The sequence below is a fragment of the Rhopalosiphum maidis genome, chromosome 3 (assembly GCF_003676215.2).
Source record: "Rhopalosiphum maidis isolate BTI-1 chromosome 3, ASM367621v3, whole genome shotgun sequence".
NCBI lineage: Eukaryota > Metazoa > Arthropoda > Insecta > Hemiptera > Aphididae > Rhopalosiphum > Rhopalosiphum maidis.
In genome coordinates, this window is record NC_040879.1 from 72,236,446 (window position 1) to 72,258,068 (window position 21,623).

Genomic DNA, 21,623 nt, shown 5'->3' on the forward strand with positions numbered 1-21,623 from the left:
AGAATGTATATAATAAGTTTACATGTGCCGATTGTAAATTTACTGGATTGCCACTTATTATTCCCATATAGCACTGCAGTACCAATTTATTTAAAATTTTAATTACGTTAACTAATATGTTTTAAATTTTATTTTTTAATTGCTCTAAAGATTAAACAATTAAAAAAAAAAAAATTATACTCATGTAACGACGTTTGTTTGCACCTCCAGTTAATTTTCTAGTCACGCTATTGACCAATAAGGTTCAATACTTCAATCTATTTAGCTAATAGCTATACAATACATGCACATATATTTATAAATAAAGGTTGTTATATTTTAAATTTACATAACCCTATCGTGCCGTGTCGTGTAATATAAGTAGGTAATATACTAAATATATACCTATTTACACGATACGTCCTATTAAAATATTCTATACCGTTGGTTCGGCTTGTAATTGTAAAAAATATATATATTATAATATGATGAAATTAGAAAAAAAAATCTCCCATTATTTTCGGCAAAATGAATTTAACTTGCAATTACACCTATAATAAGTCTAAGTGTATCAATAGTTTTGTTGTTTTATGAGCACTTAGATAGTCTACACACCTATGGGCTATGATGCATACATGGAGGTATCTATATTCTTTTATATTGATTCAGATGTTGTGGCAGCTTTATGTTTTTTAAATACTCAAATGATGATTAATAATTGCTATGTGATGTACAGAGTGATTCACCTAACGTACCCGCTCCCATTTTTCTTTAAATAATTAATTTAAATTCAGGTTTTGAGATTTTTCAGAAGATTGGTGGGTATCACTTAGCACTGAATTTTCAATTATTTAACATTTTTATACCATTTAAGGAATAAGGAGTGCCCTATTGTAATTTGTAATGCCAACTTGTTTTATTCAAATAAGAATCGTCCTCTTCTACAGTATCTAAATGAAAATTTAGAAGGTTTTGAATTATTTAACTCTGTGTAATTGTGTATTAAAGATAATACAAGTCCACGATAATAGGTTTGGAAGATACTGCAGCTTAATTAATATTAAAAATCTATTAACGTTTTCTGAATCTAATCAAGACTATTTTTAAGAATTATTATCGTGAGTATATACCTACAAATATACATTATACATTTTAATAACTATTATAAACTATTCGTTAGATTTTTGAATAGTAAGATCCATTAACTTTAAATATCCAAAATTATGGATAATAATTACATTTTTTAATTTTGTGTACCTATATATTATGACTTATGACTGATCGTACTAATTATTAGTCAAATACTATTAATCGTATCAATAATAATAATATATAGGTGCATATTGCATTGTGTAGATCGCTTATAAATTTTTTAATTATTAAATCATTGTGGACCGATTTCTCATGTAGACAATGTTTTTACATATTTGTTCGCATTGTAGTAACACTGCTTGGAACTTTACGTACTTTGGGAACGATCCTGCAAAAATGTCGCCCGCACACGATAATGCATTCTAATTCTATAGACTAATAGTGGAGGAGTACCCATCATTTATTAAAATTGGCGGTTTTTTTTTTTTTTTTGTCTTGTCCTCAGGAGTCGATCGACCACATCCACGTGATATCACTGGACCCGCCTGTGCGGCTGGACGAGAAGCCGCCGGATTACGCTTCGGTGGTGGACGTGCCGCCGCCAAGTTACGACGACGCGATCAAGTTGGACCCGCAGCGACTGATGGACAGGGGCCACCGGACGGCGACCGACACCTGTTCCGTGACGGTGGTTCCGGCGGACGAGTGCGACAAGACGTCGGCCGGCAACGAGACGGCCGACTCCGCGGCGTCGCAGCCGACCACGAAGCTGGCGCAGGCCATCCGGAAGAGCATACGCGACATACGCAAACAACTGACGAACACCGTGAGCGACGGGGCGGCGGCGGCGGCGGCGGACGTCGAACAACAGCAACACCAGCAGAGCGGTTCCACGGTCATCCACTGCGACGTTGTTCCGACCGCTCTCCGAAAGTCATCGGACGCGCCGGCGACCGTCTAGCGCGCGATATCGCACACCGTCGTCGTCGTTGCCGATGATTGTATTGATATTGTATTTATTGCAATACACGCACCGGCAATCGCACACGCCCGCGATATTGCCGTTGCCGCCGTGCCGTATGGTCGCGGTCCGCGCTTGCCTCGCGCCGACGCGTCTACTCTCACAAGACTGAAATCACAAAACATTAATATATATATATATATATTATTGTGTGTGGGTATGCGATTTGATTGCGATTCGTAATCGTACGCGTTTGCACCCGTTTATGTATTACGATGACATTATTATTATTATTATTATTATTATTATTGTACAGTTAAGGTCCATCATATTATTATTATTATTATTTTGCCGCGGTCGATTTTGCGCGCGATTCGCGTTCTCCGATCGCGCCCGACGCTGCTGCTGCTCCCGTTACCTACACACACACCTTCACTCGATATTTTTTTACGATCGTCGTGCGATATGATATTGTATACATTATTATTGTCATCGTTTTAATATTATTATGTTATTATGTGGAATATACGTGAATATATGATGCCTACCCGCCGTGATGTTATATTGTCGTCTCGCGAGTCGTACCTAATGCTATTATAATGATGTTGGCGAGTCGATAGAATAAATAACGCCTACGAAATAGTATAGAGGTATATATTATTGTTGCCGTCGACGAGTACAAAATATATTTATGTTATAATAATATACACATACATAGAAATAAAAAATGTTCAAGCGTCACGCCACGTACAATTTGTGTTGAGACGGTGCGTGAACCATCTGTTTAATTTCACCTCTTCTTTCCATTATTGTGTACGTACCTACCTGTTTTGTAATAATATAAATTATAATATATTATGATGTTTTGCATATTATAATAATACATACCTATCCGTCAGAACCTCAGAGGTCGGACCTGTGTCACTGCAGAGTTTATATTTTTATAATACACCTACCCACGACTGCACAAGCACGATTTGCATAGGTACCACGTTTACAATGTTTTTTGACTATTTTACGTACCCGTACGATACGTGATTGTTATTTTTAACGATTTTAAAAAATAATATTTTATTACCTACATAATATATTAATATACCAGTCATAAAACTCGATTTAAAAAAAAAAAAATCATTATCATAGTTCATTGTTAACGGTCTGATACCATAATTATTATTATGAAGTTTTTTCAACCGTGTTTGATTATACCAGTTATTTAGGTCATAGATTGCTATGATAAATTTTAAATAATTTTTTAATTTCAGTTCATATACGTTAAATAATGATCGCATGTAACTGCAATAAAATACAATCTTAAAATAGATTTGTATCATTTATGTACAGTAAATACCTATTTATTAAACAACTATAAATTACAATTAATATACAGTAACAATGTACAAGTAATAGGTACAAAAGATACATTTTTATTTACAAAAATATTTGTTCAATAATTTAAAATAATAATAACTTATTTTGTACATGCAAGTAATACAAATATAAAACTATGTTATTGGACAAAATAAAGTGATTTATTAAATTGTATACTCGTCAGATATCGCTGTGGGTAAATAACTCATTAAACTAATAAATATATTTTGTTATAAATAACATAAATGTTTAGTAACATTTTTCTATGCAATAAAATGACTGAATAATAAATCATACAAATAATTAGTTCACACATTATAATATATGTACTTTAACGTTTTATTAATAAATATTATGCTCAACAAACATGTTGTGTATATTATAATCAATTAACTATATATTTTAGAATAAAATATAGTTGTTTATTTTTTAAACCTAATGTTTTATCTTTCTAAAATAAAACTTTTAGTAAAAGAGTACAATCACTATATAGAATATGAATGTATTACTATTTATAATCATCTATACACTTTAAATATAAACATTCTCACCTAACCTTGGCTATATCCTACACACGGTAAGTGTAGTTTGATCTTGACATTTAAAATAATATTATACTGCAAGCACAATTATCTATACGCCCAACAATGCATTAATTGGCATTGTTGTTTGTAACTAAACTTATAGTATTAATAATTGCACATTATATTTTTATAAACATTTTAATCTATAAGATTTTTGTTTTTTTGAAAAGCCTATTACTCCTACTTAATAGTTAATACATACAATAAGTTATTGTACACTGAGAAAAAAATAAAAAAACTTATATTATCATACAATAACCAAAAAAAAAAAAAAAAATTAAACAATGATTTATTTCTTGAAGAAAATAAAATATGTTTGATCAAGACAATATAAATATTATAAACTAGTTGCATTAGATATATAACAATCATATACAATTTTTGGTGTTAGCAGAAAATTTAATCTAATCCTAGCAAAAAAAACACAACCATCTGAATGCAGTTCTGAATATTATAAAATAAATAAATAATTTTACAAGGATAATGAAAAAGATGTTGAATTAGGAGTTGCTCCTGAAGATTGACTGCTATCTTCTCTGTCATCACTCGAGTTAATGTGCTAAATAGAAAAATAACCATAACTTAGTAAATTGAATATTTATATTATAGTTTTTTTTTTGTTAAAATAAAAGTATTATTTGTTCAAAATTATAAACAAATCAGAGTAAATACAGTTATTTATTATAATAGATTTGTTTAATATCTTACTTCATGGAGTGTCATTAAAGCATCCAATGTATCAGGGAATACCGGCCTTACAGAATTAATCTCCATTGGCGTTAAATGGTTTAAAGAAGCTTGAACACGACCTTCTTTAATAAATAGATCAACAGAAGATCTTAATTTTGCTATTCTTAAATCCCATAAATCCTTTGAAAAAAAATCATTTTAATTAATATTTATAATAATAATAATTATTATTATTTTAAATAATATTGTAATAACTAACAATATTGTTCTAAAATAGGTATTTTAAAGATTTAAATATGTTATTAGCCGTCAAAGTATATATTTTATAGAACTTTTATCAAAGAATGATAAAAAGCTACATTATTATCCAAATCCATAGTTGTGAGATTATTATTTAGTACCTATTTACTGTATAAAAAATAATTAAAATTAATCTTTTTAAATGTAAATAGATGGTGTTGGTTACTATTGTGGTTTAGCAATCGTGCAAAACTTAGGACAATTAATATTTTGAAAATGATATTGCCAAAAAGAATTTGCACATTACTTAATGTTGCTAATTAAAGTATAACAAGTAATCACTCCCTGTTGGCTTCAGTTGCAAAACTAGAGCTTGGATCTCAAACCACTGACAATAAACTTCAAATCATTAAAATTCTAACTAAAAAAAAAAACTACATTGTCAGAATTGAGTGGAAATACTCAATTCTGACAATGTAATTTTTTAAAAATCATAAATATTAAATTATTATTTAGGTGTAAAAAACAATTGTAATAGCTTGAGTGCAATTATGTTTGAAAATATAATTATGAATACAAGTTTTAAAGATGAACAATTGATACCTAAAGTTAATTGACTAGTTATTACCTAATATATCTAAATTATAATTTTTCAATAAAAATATCATAAAGCTGATTATGATACTGCTTACTGCTTAAGACGTATAACATTTTTATAAAAAATAATTAAATTCTAAGTGTTGAAATACGTTTAAGTATAATAACTAATACATTATTTAATTATTTAAGTGTCTGGGTCAACTCACTTTAACTGCCGTTTTTATATCGTTCCCTTGTGGAATATCTTCACTGGCAACAGTCAACAACATTTGTGTGATTTCCAAGTAATAATTGGTCGGTAGCTGTGTGAAAAATCTGAAAACCAAAGATTATTAGAAGATATAATATAATCGATACAAATTACGTTCATAGTACTTGGATGCTTTCTCTTCTTCAAGTCTTTCTTGTAACTTATCGACGGTCATCCAGTCGGGAGCTAGGATACGACAAGTCTTTTTTTGCCGCAGATTCAGTGCCACCCAGATGGGAACGTTCAACGGCAAACCGGCACGAAACGGACCATAAGAACCGCATATCAGATGTACGTGACTGGCATGATTGAATGTCGGCACAATTTGAATAATCTCGTTTTCGGCCAGGAATTCGATTTCAGCGGGGTGCATCATGTTGGCAAATGTCTAAGACGACGATTCAGTGATAATATTAAAATTCCCGATAAATGACTATATTAATATTTAATAAATAGAATAATATTACGCAGTTGAAAATGTTAGAATATCGAAAATCTTAAGTAAAAACTTTGTTTCATTTTAGACCAACACAATACAAAAAATTATATAAATTATTATTTTGTGATAGTGAATTTTTGGTTTATTGGCGGGATTCTGAATGTACATAACCTCGGAGTAACAACAGCTGTTTTCAGTTCGTATTTGGAATCATTCGGCAGAGCATCAAAAACGCCTTTTCTTTGAATTAATTTGTAATGAACGATATTAAATGTTTCTAGTTCATGTAATTTTGTCTTATTACATAAATTTAATTCAAAAATACATTGTTTAAAAAAAAATGTATTATCAATGGATCTCGTAAAGCGCTTATCACGCTTATCATTTTTCGGGAGATCTGACCCCATCGCAAAACACTACCTAGTAGTGGCTAGTACCTAGGACAAATTATAAATTGCTACCACTGAAGCAAATACTTTAATATAAATTATTTTAAAGTTTTATAGTATTAAAGTTTGAAAATACTATAAGTTAACTAATTATAACTTCATTACCGATTCTCTAGGCTGTTGGATAAAATATTTTTGTTGTAGCTGTGGTTGGATCTTATGAAGTAAGTATTTAATACTATTTATTAATCACATTATGTTTTATTGAGATTTAATAAATTAAAAAACTATTAAATTTCCACTTTATTGGGTTTACATAAAGTTTTTTGAGCAATTATTTTAAGTAGCTGATATTTAAAATCTGTATTGTCATAACACTAATAACAATGAGTAAAATTAAATGAAGTTTCTCAGTGAAAAAAGTTTTATATATTATGTAAGGGTCTCAGTGAATGCAGTTATAGATATATAATGTTTATATGATTAAAATATTAATTAATAATAGTCTAAAAATGTTAAGTTACATAAATATTTATATTTTATGTGGTTAGATTTTCATTAATCAACATTAAAACCATGACCAAAAATAATAATAATAATAATAATATTTAGTCATGATTAAAACCATGAGAATAGATGAATGAATTAGTCACTTATGTTTTTAATTGGTTACAAAATACAGTTATAAAATTATTTTAATACAAAGTATTTAAATCTTTTATTTTTACAGTGATAAGAAGAATCAACTAGATACCTGAGTGAAAATGCATCATTTATTAAAATATATATTTGTTTCAAGCCAATGTTGCTGTAAAATGTATTTACCTCAATGCAGAATGTGTTTTCCAACTGTACTTTCAAATAATAAATCATTTTTATCAGTACAATTATATAAAAATCACAGGATTATGACAAATGTTTATTTTGCTGATGATCGATTTTCAAAGCGTCACAATAAATTGAAAAATGCCATTCGAGATAAGCAGATTATTTTACAAAAAACTAAACAAAAATTTCAAAACAAAAGTAAATTCATACTGGATGACATTAAGGAAACTAAATCAAAGGTACGAGATACTATAAAGGAGAATGTTTGGACAATACCTAATATGTTATGTATGACCAGAATAGTCCTAAGTCCTTACTTAGGTTATCTTATTGTCAATGGAAACTTTGAGTATGCTCTCAGTTTTGTGGCCATAGCAAGCGTGACCGACTTAATTGATGGATGGATTGCTAGAAATTTTGAAGGTCAGAAATCAAAATTGGGTAGTTTTTTGGATCCAATGGCTGACAAAGTGCTTGTGGGTACTATGTTTTTCACATTGACTTATATAGATTTAATCCCAATATACCTTACTGGTATAATTATATTAAGGGATCTGGTTTTAATGGGTGCTGCTTTCCAAATTCATTATATGGCAATACCTAAACCTAGGACTTTAAGTAAATTATTTGATGTTACTAATACCAATGTTCAATTAGCACCCATGTTCATAAGTAAGGTAAATACCACAGTTCAATTAGCAATGGTTTGTGCTACTATAGCAGCTCCAGTGTTTGATTTTGTTGATCATCCTGCACTCAAAGCATTGTGGTGGTTAACAACTACTACTACAGTGTCATCAGCAATAAGTTATATAGTGCATAGAAAAAAGACTTATAAAATATTTAATAATCTAAAAAGATAATTTTTTTACCAATTCTTGTTATATACATAAAAGTATCTTTGACAAGAAATGTTTTAATTTTAATAATTTTATGTTGTATGAAATAATCATTTTATATATTTATCATGTATAAACATTGAATATAATTTATAAAATATTGTATGTACGATAAATTCCAAAAATATATTTTTGTTGAAATTAGTTAATAATTTAAGTGTATTAAGTTCAATACCATCCTTACAAGTTATAAATTAAATTCTTCAACTGTTAAATCATTCATATTATTTTAATTTTAGTTTAAAATATTATTTATCTAATAAATCAAACTTACCAAGTTTAAATAATCATTTTTTATGTAAATTTTCGATGTTTTTTCTTATACATTTTAACTACCTGTATTATATTTATTTTGTCATTTTAATATTAGAATTGTATTATTAGCATAATTTTTAAGACTGATTTAGTAATATTTTACTGTGTGTTATTCCTTTACAAGTTTAGAATAACATTCATTTTTATTTGAGAAAAGTATTAGTTATTCAATTTGTAAATTGTATAGAAATACAAGTAAATTAATAACTATAGTATCATGTAATTTCAAATTACAGCTTATATAAGTGACGTAATGTAACTATATTTGTTATAGTATTCGGTAGACATACAAAAATATAATTTGTTTTAACTCAAACCAAAAATATAACATATTAAGTCAATAATTTGAATTATAACAAATATTATAATAATTGCAATCAGATGTGCATCAGAATTATTAAATGATTAAAAATGATTACGAATTACGACTCATGTTTAAATTGATACTTACATACATAGATTCCACGAGAGAAATATTTATCACCTGTCATAAATCATATTAATGTTACACATAAGTATATAATTAGTTATCATTGCCAAATTATTACTATTTTTTTTTTTATTATTTAACTTATACCTACTACATCAAAAACAATGATTAATGTGAAAATCAACCAAAATAATTTAAAATATTGAAATATTAAAAATTATGAATTAAATCAAATAAAACAAGTTTGTGACAGTAGAATTTATATTTTTCAAAAATTCAACGCAAAACAACTCAGAAAACCAAAGCATAATAATTAAAATGTATTAATGATAGTCTAATTTGTAAGTTTTTTCAACTAAATTTATCAAATTTTAATTTTCAATATCACTTTGTATATTTATTAATAAAATACTAGTAAAAGTTAAATCAATATTCATTTGTTTTTAAGGTTTTGTTATTAAGATTTAAATATTACATAAATTATACTATAAAATGTCCTTGTCAGGGATAAAAACATAAATGTTATTTATTTTTATTTATTTCAAATGAAATATTTTTGTATACATTATTTTATCATTATATGAATTATATTGTTTCAAAAATGTATTTTTTATTTTTGTTAATTTGACAAAATTATACCTACATTTTATGATTAATGTATGTATTTAGCAGCGCTAAATGGTGATCATTGGGAGGGACCAGGACCAAGTGCCCTATCTAAAAAATAAAAATGCTTTATCCCTTACTTTACACATTGCATGTTGGGAATTACAAATTGAAAATTCATATCCATGTAATAATAATTATTTTATTTTATAAAAAAATAATTTAAATTATTCTGTTATTTCTTAATAAAATAAGTTTATAGGTAATTTAAAAGAAGCTGGTTCATTTTTAAGTTTTTGTTTTTATTTATTTTTTTATTTATATTGTACTTTATTCAACAAAACCTTAAATTAGTTAGAATTTATTTATATCTGAAACTGATTAAAATGGGTAAATTCAAATACAAGTTCTAATTCTTATGATTTAATCCATTAAGGTCAGTTTCAAAAGAATTTATAAATAAATCGTATAAAAAATATCGATCTAATATATTATAGTAGGTACCTAGATTGAACTAATTTTTGTAAATTGTAAAAAAAACATTATGTTATATTATAGTAATTAATACAATTAAATATAATGTAAAAATACGGTACCTATTATTGGTATATAATAGGTTCTATATTTATATAGGTTCTATGTATAAATAGATGAAAAAAAAACTCAATATTTTGAAAATGCCATTATGTATAGTGAATAAATGATAATAAACGCGATTGTGAAAAGTTTCAAGTTCTTATAAATAATTTAATTTTTAACAAAATATCTGAAATCGTCGGGTTAAACAAATATTCAATTTTGTAAAAATGTGTACCGGAATGAGTGAAATATGTTATTTACCTAACATATTTTTGATATTATATATTAGAATGATGCTGTAAAAATCATTTATGAGGAGCTTTTTCACTAATGAAAAATTTTATTATTTATGACATAATCAATAAAAAACTAGAAATTTACGTATTTACGTGTTAAATAGCTAAAATAGCTAATTTTTTTTAGGTGACCCACATATAAGCTATATGGCGTGAAACCTCCGCTCCCCACCAATAATTATGTCTGGCGGGTGGCGGTGCACCTGTTAATAACACACATGGATGCTCCCATAATGTATACATTGTACGTAATACAAAAAATAAGTGTAGTTGGAATGGTAATGAATAATGATTTTTTCGTATTAAATAACAACGAAAAAAAAAATATATATGTAATTCTACTTATTTTAATTTTATAATATTTATACCCAAATAGATAATATAATAGGTAGGTACCAATAATATCATCCGAATAGCCAAGTATTTTTATTATTGACAATTAAGTATTTAGGAATATTAATTATTATTATTATTGTTTTTTCCAAAAGATAATATAATATATTTTATGTAAAACACAGTTTAAACATACACGAGTAGAGTTAATTTTTATTAACACTTATTACTCTTACATTCATTATAATCACTCATAGTACATAAAAAAAATCACAAAATTATTGAGCGACATTATAATAAAACAATAATTATTTACAATTTTTTAGTACTTACACATGTGTTCGACACAATTAACTAACCTTAAAAAATATCTATTAAAAATAAATTAGTCTGGACAGTTTTATATTTTTTTTATTAGTAGTATAATAATAAAAGTAAAACATAAAATGTATTAATGACATCGGTTCTTGTTGCCGGTGCCCCAGTGTAATAAATTATTACAACAATTATTAACTCTGTATAATAATAATACAATGATAGGTATGTTAAAAACAATTAGATACAAAGAAAAATATATACGCATAATTATATTATCGATTATGATCATAGACCTTACAACACTATGATCTTGATCTACGATTATGACATGATATTATTATATTATTTATAGGTATACCTAGGTACTAGGTGTATTATAGAGCTAATAACAAAATATGATTTTAGGTATCAACAATAATATTATAGTATATTATTTATTATCGATTCGTTATTTTATCGTATAAATTATAATAATATTTTTTTTTAGTCATTAATAGTAATAATATAAGTATATGTATATACGTCATAATATTATATTATAATTATAATAACGATCGGCGGAGTCGACGATACATGATAATAATAATAATAAACGGCTGATCTCGTGTTGTATTATCGTTACAGTGAAACCTCCAATAATAGACATCCCCCCCCCCCAAATAGCGGATGTTTTTTGAGGGATTAAACTCCAAAATGATCGCTCCGAATAACGGACAAGATGTCAGTGTCGAACCACAGTGTCCGGTGTTTAGAGGTTTCGCTGTATTGCATTTAATACACAATCAGTTTCTGCCGTTCCTGACCTCGATCACCACGCCGCCGCCACCCATGCCGTTATAACCGTTAATGGTGTCGCCGCCGTTGTACCGACTCTTGGTCACCGTCTTGGTCTCGGTCGACTCGATGGTCTCCACCCGGCCGTCCCTGGGCACCTTTTTCTTGGTGAAGTTCTGCACCGTGTTGGTGACGCTCGGCCGGTAGGGGTCGTCCGACTTGGACGTGATCCGTACCGTCTCGGTGTAATCGTCCTTGCTACCGCGGCGCGTCACGCTCCGGTTGGTCACCTCACCGCTGCCGTGCCTGATGGTCGGCGACGACGAGTGGCCGCTGCTCGAGTACGGCCTGTCCATTTTTACGGGCGAATACCGTCGGCCAGCGGTCGTGTCCTCCTGGTGGCTGAGTGTCTTGTACAGCTCGGGCGCGTGATCCAGCAGGCCCTTCATGAAAATCTTTTTCTTCGGATCGTCCCGCCGGTATGTGGTGCCAGAGCCGCCGCCGTTGCTCAGCTCTCCCGGGCTGGCCCAGCTGCCGGACAGCGATCTGTACCCGTCGTCCGCGCCCACCGACAGGTCCTTGGTGCTCCTGCTCAACATGCTCACGATGTTTGGGCTCTTTAGCGGCGGCGGCGACTCTTCCAGTCGGTGCAACGTGCTAATCGACCGGCGCGTCTGGTGTCCCGGATCCGGTTGCACGTTGAAACTTTGGCTCCGAAGCAGAGACGGCTTCGAGAACGTCCGTTGCGGCTTAGTCGGCCCGTTGGCGAACGACACGTTGATCATGCTCCCGGAATTGGCCGCCGACCTGTTCGTAACGCCGCCGTAATCGTTCTCCCGGGACGCGTGCACCTGCGGCAGTAACGAGACCTATATAATATTACTCGTGTTTTCGTGATACGATAATAGGTGTATAATGTTATGATAATTACAACGTCTTATAACTTATTAAACGGCTTATAGGTATTAGGCGCGGTTCGTTAGATATTCCTATAAGTCCAGGTGATTATTTTATTCAAATACTAACACTCGTTTTTTTTTAAGAGTTTTTCACTGACGTGGAAAATTTAGCAATATACATTTTTATTTCCCAATTCGGAATTCCAAAACAGAAATTCTTGGCCAAATATTGCACTTGTTGTTATTAGCATTTGAAGTTTAAATTATACCGCAGTGAAGTAACAATTATTTACAAAAATTTTATTAATTTTGGATATAGTGAATGTTTTATGTTAAATAAATCAGTTGGCTTTAATTCATTATAATATTGAATAATTTTAATAATTTTGTTTACCTGCTTTTTTATTTTGCTCTCCGTTCGGAGTTTTCTCGGCAGTGTTTGTGCTCTATCCGACACGTTGTTGTAATCGTCAGCTAACAAACGTCCTGTAGACTTACTAAACCGACCCAATGTAGTACTGGTTGTGTTCACTGGTATAGTCCTGCAACATTTATTATTTAGTCTATTTGACTCTATTTATAGATGTGTATAACAACTAAATATAATATCATCATATTATAACATTTTGTTATTGATATTATTTTGGTTTGAGTTTTAAATGATCATTTTGATAGCATATTAAACATGCACTAATATGAATTTAAAAAAAAAAATAATGGTAAGAAATGGAATATAATATAATAGTAGAATAGTACCTACCTAATAATAATTTATGATAACCAGTTGAAAGGTATACAAAATTAACATTTATTTAATAATTGTATAATGTATTGGTTAAGCTGACACACTGTTATAAATCACAATTTAAATCTGATAAATTTATAATTGTATATTGTAATATTCAATTGGTTCATATTAATTATATTAATACATTCTTTTTGTTTTCTAAAAAACGGCAAAAAAATTAATGAAATATTAAAAAATATTAGTAGTTTTAAATTAAGCAAAATAAAACACATTTTTTAGAAAACAAATAATTAGGTATGTAATTTACCAGCCAAAATATGTTGATGAAATTTAGTACCAATGCATATTTTATTGTGGTAAAAAAACAATTTACTTATTCATTTCTAAGTATGAATATTGTCTACAATAAATTTTTACTTGTCTAATTCTAGATGGTATATAAATAATTGAGTTTGATAATTAATTGCACTATCTAATCAAGTTATTGTGACATTATCGTAGAAAATAGGAGGTAGTAGTATATTTCCTGATTTGGATTTTTGACGTGGGCGTTTTCTGCGTGCTGTTGCTTATCCGTTGCAATATATCGTGAAAAACAAACGTAAACAAGTCAAAACTAGACAATGTATGTCATCAGGTAGGTTTATGTTTAAAACAGGACGTAGGTGTGTTACAACGCAGTGATTCAAATTAATTGCATTTTTTTCTCATAAATAATTGGTCCCTACGTAAATGAAGTGCCGTGCCTCGACCTTGAAATCACCGAAAACGGAGTATCAACTAGCTATAGTGCGTAAAAGTGTCGTACAATATACTATTTTGAAATTAATTAAACGACCAAACTGCGTGTGTTACTATTAACAACTACATTATTATGGTGGTCACTGTACTGTGCCTATATATTATAACAATTAAAACAAATGGCCATTGCCAATTCTGATAGATTATAATATAGTATCCAAATTCAAGGTAGGTTTTAATAATATAGCTTAAGGATTTCCGTCCGGTGATTAGATTGTCTAATACGCGTAATCCTATAATCTTACAATCATGACTAATATTTTATTATAATAATTTGGCAATTGTTAAAATATTATTACATGATACCTGCGGACTACGAATAGGATATATTTATTGGCCTGGACGATTTTGAATTAGAAACTAACAAGCGAGATCAAAAAAGACGTCTTGAATAATAATACTTTCGGTTTGAACGATTGTATAAGTATTAAATTAGGGATTAAAAGTTTCGATTCCAAATTTTAAAAAATTTTAAAATTATATTGAAAATTTGAAAGTTATAAAAATAGGTAAGTGATCTTAAATATTTGTAAGGAAATACAATGTGGGGGAATTATAAACATTGAAAATTATAAGCCGATAATTTGTTTTCCCATTTAAAAACTTCGAAAAAATCTACTTATAAAACAACGTTGTATAGTAGTGTACTTTGCTGACAATAAAAAAACAAATACAGACTAAAATTGTGTACAGTAATTATTAATATTTTAACTCAATATTCTTGATTGACATTAGGTCAGTATTTACATTAGTAATATAATATAAAAACGTTTAACTGAAAAATTGTAAATACAAATATATATTAGGTACATTCGTTTAGATTGCCGGACTACACCAAGAATTTTCTAAGATGGAACATTTATAGGTTTTGCGCGTAATTTAATTTGGTATGTGGTAAACTCGTAAGTATAACCAATAACAAGTGTATTTGTTTAAAAACTTCCGTGTATTTGAGTGAAATCGTCTGCAGCCTACGTAAAAATCTATAAATGTGGCGTGTCTCCCTCACACGGGGAAATTGCAGCTGCAGTTCACTTTCATTCGCACACGCAAAAAATAATAATAACATAACGACAGCAGACATGGACACGCCTCGTGCGAAATCGGTTTGTAGCAATTAATAAATTATATACTTTATTTTTAAAAATAAAAACAGGTTTCGCCTTTTTAAGATATTAGCACACGGCACTGATGATGAAGTCCGTATGTGTTTATCAATTTTCGCCAGCCTCCTTGTGGAAACAAAAAAAAACAGGCTAATAATCATGTTGGCGTTTTAATATTTATAGGAGTGTTCCATTATATGCTAATAATGTTATACACGGTTGATTGTTACGATACGACAAATACTCGTATAGCCGTCATTTTTTGCAATATTGTGGTGCTGAATCGTATAAACAACAATGGAAATGATCACAGAATATTATCATTATTATTATCAATATTATTGTCATTGTAGTGAAATAATATTGATCGAAAATATTGTAAATCGATGCAACAATAGTAAAATTAACTTGCATGTAGTATCGGGTTTGCCATATGAATAAATAAATGGTAACGAGTTACGAGTAACTTGTTCGGAGTAAGATTCATAGTACCTATAATGATATTATTATATGCGTAGAACACAAATATATTTAGGTAAACGAAGTAATATATTGTATTATTTTATCTTTATTTTATTATGAAATTAGAATTAAAAAAAAAATTAATTTGAGCCACCTAAAATTATTTTTATATAATACAATAATTAATATTTATTAGGTCTAATATACATTAGAATAATATATTAAACATTATCATTATGATGTGGTTTAAGAAGAATAATTTTTATTCTATAATAATAATTAGAAATGTACATTTTATATTTATATAATTAGTAATACAACATAATATTTTACTTGGTAAGTACCTATAATTCTTCAAAATAAATAATTTAACTAATACCTATGCTTATCAGAAATAATTATAAAATATTTGTTGAAGTGTTAGAAAAATTAAATATTTTATAAAAGTTACAATAAATAGGTACTCGGATCCTTTATTGATTAATTATTTTTTACAACAATTAGATAAATATTTTAATAACGCGAGATCAAAAAAACAGTATTTTACAAACTAAATAACTAAAACGAAAAGTAAAAAACATATTTAACGGAAAAATACGGTAATTTTGTTACGTATAGTGGGCACATCTTCGTAATCATGTATTACTTATTCGACTAGGATATTATGTATATTATAAGAATAGTTTTTAAAAAAAATGAGGCCGAATTAAATTGCTAATAACTATTGATAAATTTAGTCTCGCAAATATTTTAATCTATGGCTTGTAAATTGATGACAGATATTAGGGTAACCGTGTAACAATTTAATCAAAAAAAAAATGTCGACAAAAATCTCTGAAATTCGTGCTAACCGGGTTATGGCGGCAACAAGAAATAACAGGCTATCGGACGGGACTGTGGCGACAACTGGGCGGCACACGGCAAAAACCTACACCGCGGGATCCGCATTAACCGGCGACGCGCAGGTAAAAACTTAAGGATAATATAACGTGTCAGGGATTATATAATATTACCTCTGGACGTAATGTGTGTGGTGATGATGTGATGATGGCGAGTCGTAAGTAACGCCGTTCTTCTTGTGCGGTCTGCGCTTGCCACCGTCGTATTCCCTCTCGCGGCCGTAAATACTGCCGCCGAACGGGTCCTCGCCCAAGTAGTATCTGTGCACTCCGTTGCCGGTCCTGCCGCCGCCGTTCATCACGGGCGATGATCCTCTGGCGTCCTGACCACGGTGCTCGTTGTACCGGTGAACGTCGTCGTCGTGATCGTCTTCGTAGTCGTCTTCGTCGTAGTCGTCGTCGCGAGCTTTGCTACTACTGCGGTTGTTGTCGACCGTCCGTCCGGCTCGGTGTCGGTCCAACGTCTGCGTGCTGCCGAACAACCGCTGGTGACGGTCGGCGGTCGGTCTGACGCCGCCGTCGTAACTCCTGTAGGTGTTCTCGCCGTCGCCACCGCCGTAACCGTAGTCGCCGTCGTCGCCGCTGTCGGCGTGCCGTCGCTCGGCCGATTCCGGTTTCTTCCGGTTTTTCTTCCGATCGGCGTCCGACTTGCTGCCGTGCCCACCGCCCGTGAACTTGCCCACCAGTCGCCGGAACGACTCGCCGAACGATTTCTTCCGTTCCTGTTTGCCGTTGCCGCCGTTGTCGGGCGCTGATCGCGCGTCCGCCGCAAACCTCGTCTTCTGGTACACCTTTTTCGAACGCCCGCCCGCCGCCGACGACCCGTTGCTGGCCCGCCGTTCGGGTTCCGGCGAATAGTCTGGTTTCGGCTCTGGCGCCACTGCGGACGTCGATTTATTATTGCGGTGGCCGTCCGCCGACCGCCGCCGGCGGTGGTCCCATGACCGGTACGCGTCCGACGGCACCGGCGAATCGACCGAGTCGTGTCGTCTGTCAGCGGTAGCCGCAGTCTGCAGGAATATGAAAAACTATACGTTATAATATGACCGTTTTAATAATTATAAATAAAAAAAAAAAATGAATCTAGCTGTTCAACGCAATATCGTCATGGTCGTTATTATTATCATTACGCATTTTTATTAATTTTATTATTATAATTATATGACATATTAAGAACGAAAAGATCTTTTATCGTGTCTGCAAAGTTTGAGACCTATCATTCCTTACCACCACACACAGACGAATATCGCGTTTGTCATAATGTAAATGTACAACAATATCGTCGTCTAGCATATCATAACTGCATTGTTACTGCAAGTGTACAATTAAATAACCGTAATCGTAGTTAAGTGTACTGTTTTGATGGACACGACGTTGTTTCATACGGAATATTTTTAATATTTGTTTAAGAGGACGTCGCACCCGTATGTGTTGTCTCCGTCTTACGCGCATTCGACATACGAAAATTTTCGTTCACCAGTTTCAATAGTGTGCTTTTAGTTTTGATATTAGAGTTTATACGCTATATAATTTAGATGGACCGGTACAAAACAGTTTATTTTTGTTAACGTATATCAAAAAGCACGATCAAATATAACATCATTGGTCATCAGTCATCAGTCATCACACATTCACTTTGAATTTAATACATATGATGTAGTTTATACTAAATTGAACGTTCATAACATACTGTAATTAATTAACAGTAATAATTTATTACTAATAAATGATAATATTATAATACATAGTACCTAATTTACATGAAAAATCTCATTAAAAATATTAATTAGAAGGGAAATTTACAATGCACATTCAACAAGTTTTTTATACGATTAGATAAATTTTAATTATACGATATAATATGAAAACAATTATTCGCTCGTTAATTTGGTATGTGGATTTTATTAATTGTTCAACTTATATAATATTTATTATACTTTTATTTCCTGCTACCACTATTTATTATTATAAAACATAATGAAAAATTTTAATTTTAATTTTGATTTTCATCTTATAAAATCTCTGAAGATTAATATTATGATATACTTTTATAAACCTGTTTATTTATTTTTTTTTAAATCATTAAAGTTGTTATAAGTTTTACGCATAGTATAATATAATATTTAAATAATATACATATAACTTTTTTAATGAATTATCTTATTTAATTTTCTATTTAAACATGAATATAATATTTTATTTTATTTATTAAATTTACATTCAAAATAGTAATTGTGATATGTACTAAATAAATACAACTTTAATAATTGTATTAATTGAATTATAATGCGATGTTTATTTTTAAATGTATGAATTATTTACCACTATAACATATATGATAAATGATGTGTAATAATTATAAGATGTAAAGATATAATCTATCAATTTATGTATTTAATAATTTTAATATTCGATAATGACACTTTAAATATTTTAAAACTAGTAAAATATTATAATTTAAAATGAAAACTTTTTATTAGAATTAGTTTTCTGCTTATATATTTAAAAATGCACTTAATATTTAATATTTTTTAAATCATAGAAAATATATTACCTTTTTCAATAACTAAAATAAATTATAATAATTTTGATATTATTTTAAATAAGATAATTAAATTTTGTAAAATCTTATTATAATATTATCGAAAGAAATACTTGAAGTAGGTAAACAGAAAATGAATATGATAATTAACTATTTAATTATAAAGCACATATAATATACTACGTCATATTATATGAATAATTGACTACTTATTAAAAAACTGAATTTAATTGTATTAAGCGTACTTGTTTTTTTTTTAAAGTGTGTTAAATTAAAATATTATCCACAAAACTTATCCGATTTTTTACAAGTAAAGAATATTAACAATGATTGCTAATACTTTTTATTATAAAATTCATATAAGTATATTTATTGTACCTATATAATATATAGTATATACTATATATTATTATATTTAATATTATGTTTAAAAATTATTAATTATTATTTATGTTATAGTTCATGTCACGTATACTTTAATATGATATAAATTTTTAAATTATAATGCAAATTATCAACAATAAATGTATTGATATGGTGGTCCATCAATAATAGGCAGGTAAAAATTTAGTTTTGGGATATCGGTGTATTATTTTTAGGTACTTGGTAGTACCTAAAAATAAACTAGGTATCTATAGGTATATTTGATATTTTAGGGTGTAGTTCGTGTTTTAATATTTTTCTTTAGATAAATATCTTCACGCTCGTTATTGGCTTCCATATCGAATTTCAATCGATGAATGCATTCTTGAAATATTTACAGGTACCTTAAATTTAGGGTTGACCATGATAAAGTGGTTAACAATACATTTAATTAAGTGCTTGATATTCTTACAAGTTACAATGCTTAACATATATAAATAGAAATTGGAATTCTAGACTTTGTCTAAAAGATATTTAATATTTTTATAATATGTATGTTGATACTATTGGTAGTTAATATAAATAATAAATGATTTAAAGTTTGTGTGCATTGCATACAGTATATAGCGAAGGCACATGCCACTTTTTGTTTACACAATGTACCATATTATTATAGTATAGGTATTATACATATTAATATAAAATACAAAATATAACTTAGTTTAAGTCAATATTATAAATGATGATTAACAAATTGTGAATAATTAATGGATACCTCACCTGACCATATCCGTTGTGATGCGATTGGTTAAAACCATTTATTGCATTACGTCCAGACAACTTATCTTTTGTCATTTCGTATCCCTGAACCCTTTGTTGGACTGAATTGAACAACGGAGATGACTCTAATTCATTAACAGTGTTTTTAATAATTTCTGTTTTTTGTTCTTTTTTTCTTCTGATTGGCGGTCTGATAGGAGTTGAATCATTATTTTTCCATTCAGACACTCCTTTGAAGTATCCATTGGCTGGCGTTTCTGTTGATTTCATAGTCACGTTTATGAAACTATTGGACGTGGTCTTTTGATGTCCTCGGTCATCATCTTCTTCTTCTGACAAGTTTCCTGTAGATGATCTGGTCGATTCGCTACCAAAATGATGCTCTAGCCATTTAGCTGTTTCCACCTATAGAAAACAAAATTAATTATTTAATAGGTAATTATAATTGTTAAAAGTAAATATATTATCATTATCTACTATACGAACTTTTCTAGTACGTTCTTCTTCATCGAAGTCCGCAAGAGTTTTCCCGGCAACTGGATGCTGTTGTCTATCACGCATCTTACGTATTCTTTCCGATAAGCTCTCCCAGCCTACCAACTCGCCCGCATTTGCCATCATCTGTAGTTGGTTGATATCACCAAGTCGATCTCCTTCTTCGTTAGTCGCCTCGTAACGCATTTGTTCTCCAATCTTTTCACCATCCGCTAAATATTCAACCAACTCTTGATCTTTGGTCTTGGCGTACCGATGTGAACTTTCGCGCAACGACTCTTGTAACGCCGAGGGTGGCAACGGAACACTGTCTGGTTCATCAACCCCGTTTACCTACAAGAAAATAATTCATTATTATAATCTTATTCGCAAATATAACATTATTTGAAATACGAAACATTATTATTTATTATTAAAGTTCATACATTTGACAAATGTAACTCTAATACACTTATTATTGGAAGAAATCCAAAATATAGAACCGTTTTCTAAAATGTGTGCCAATGGTAAATATAGAAAGAGGCTCTAATATATTAAATTATTTATAATATTACC

General features: G+C 30.0%; 4 protein-coding genes across 7 annotated transcripts in view; 2 read left to right on the plus strand and 2 right to left on the minus strand.

The window, feature by feature from the left end:
• The first annotated feature begins 596 nt into the window (after positions 1-596).
• On the plus strand, positions 597-2,890 carry LOC113558304. Its single transcript, XM_026963770.1, has 2 exons — positions 597-716; positions 1,514-2,890. The coding sequence occupies exons 1-2, from the start codon at positions 597-599 to the stop codon at positions 2,030-2,032; spliced, it is 639 nt and encodes a 212-aa protein (XP_026819571.1). The 3' UTR covers positions 2,033-2,890.
• A 995-nt stretch (positions 2,891-3,885) lies between these two features.
• LOC113556492 (DNA replication complex GINS protein PSF2-like) lies at positions 3,886-6,310 on the minus strand. Its single transcript, XM_026961458.1, has 4 exons — positions 5,893-6,310; positions 5,724-5,832; positions 4,696-4,857; positions 3,886-4,546 (listed from the first exon to the last, which is right to left on the minus strand). Exons 1-4 carry the CDS (start codon positions 6,141-6,143, stop codon positions 4,460-4,462), a joined length of 609 nt encoding a protein of 202 aa, XP_026817259.1. The 5' UTR covers positions 6,144-6,310; the 3' UTR covers positions 3,886-4,459.
• Positions 6,311-6,487: 177 nt separating this feature from the next.
• LOC113556490 (probable cardiolipin synthase (CMP-forming)) lies at positions 6,488-8,350 on the plus strand. Its single transcript, XM_026961457.1, has 2 exons — positions 6,488-6,819; positions 7,326-8,350. Exon 2 carries the CDS (start codon positions 7,360-7,362, stop codon positions 8,284-8,286), a length of 927 nt encoding a protein of 308 aa, XP_026817258.1. The 5' UTR covers positions 6,488-6,819; positions 7,326-7,359; the 3' UTR covers positions 8,287-8,350.
• Positions 8,351-11,330: 2,980 nt separating this feature from the next.
• The window catches only part of LOC113558974, a 35,094-nt gene continuing 24,801 nt past the window's right edge, over positions 11,331-21,623 (minus strand). The window contains exons 5-9 of one of the 4 annotated variants that reach the window (XM_026964569.1): positions 21,060-21,401; positions 20,574-20,978; positions 17,003-17,898; positions 13,267-13,414; positions 11,331-12,842 (exon numbers count right to left, since the gene is read on the minus strand). In XM_026964569.1, coding sequence (XP_026820370.1) covers positions 11,982-12,842; positions 13,267-13,414; positions 17,003-17,898; positions 20,574-20,978; positions 21,060-21,401 — 2,652 coding nt within the window. In that variant the 3' untranslated portion in view covers positions 11,331-11,981. Of the gene's footprint in view, positions 12,843-13,266; positions 13,415-17,002; positions 17,902-20,573; positions 20,979-21,059; positions 21,402-21,623 lie in introns of all 4 variants that reach the window. The other 3 variants (XM_026964571.1, XM_026964568.1, XM_026964572.1) reach the window with 3 other exon arrangements.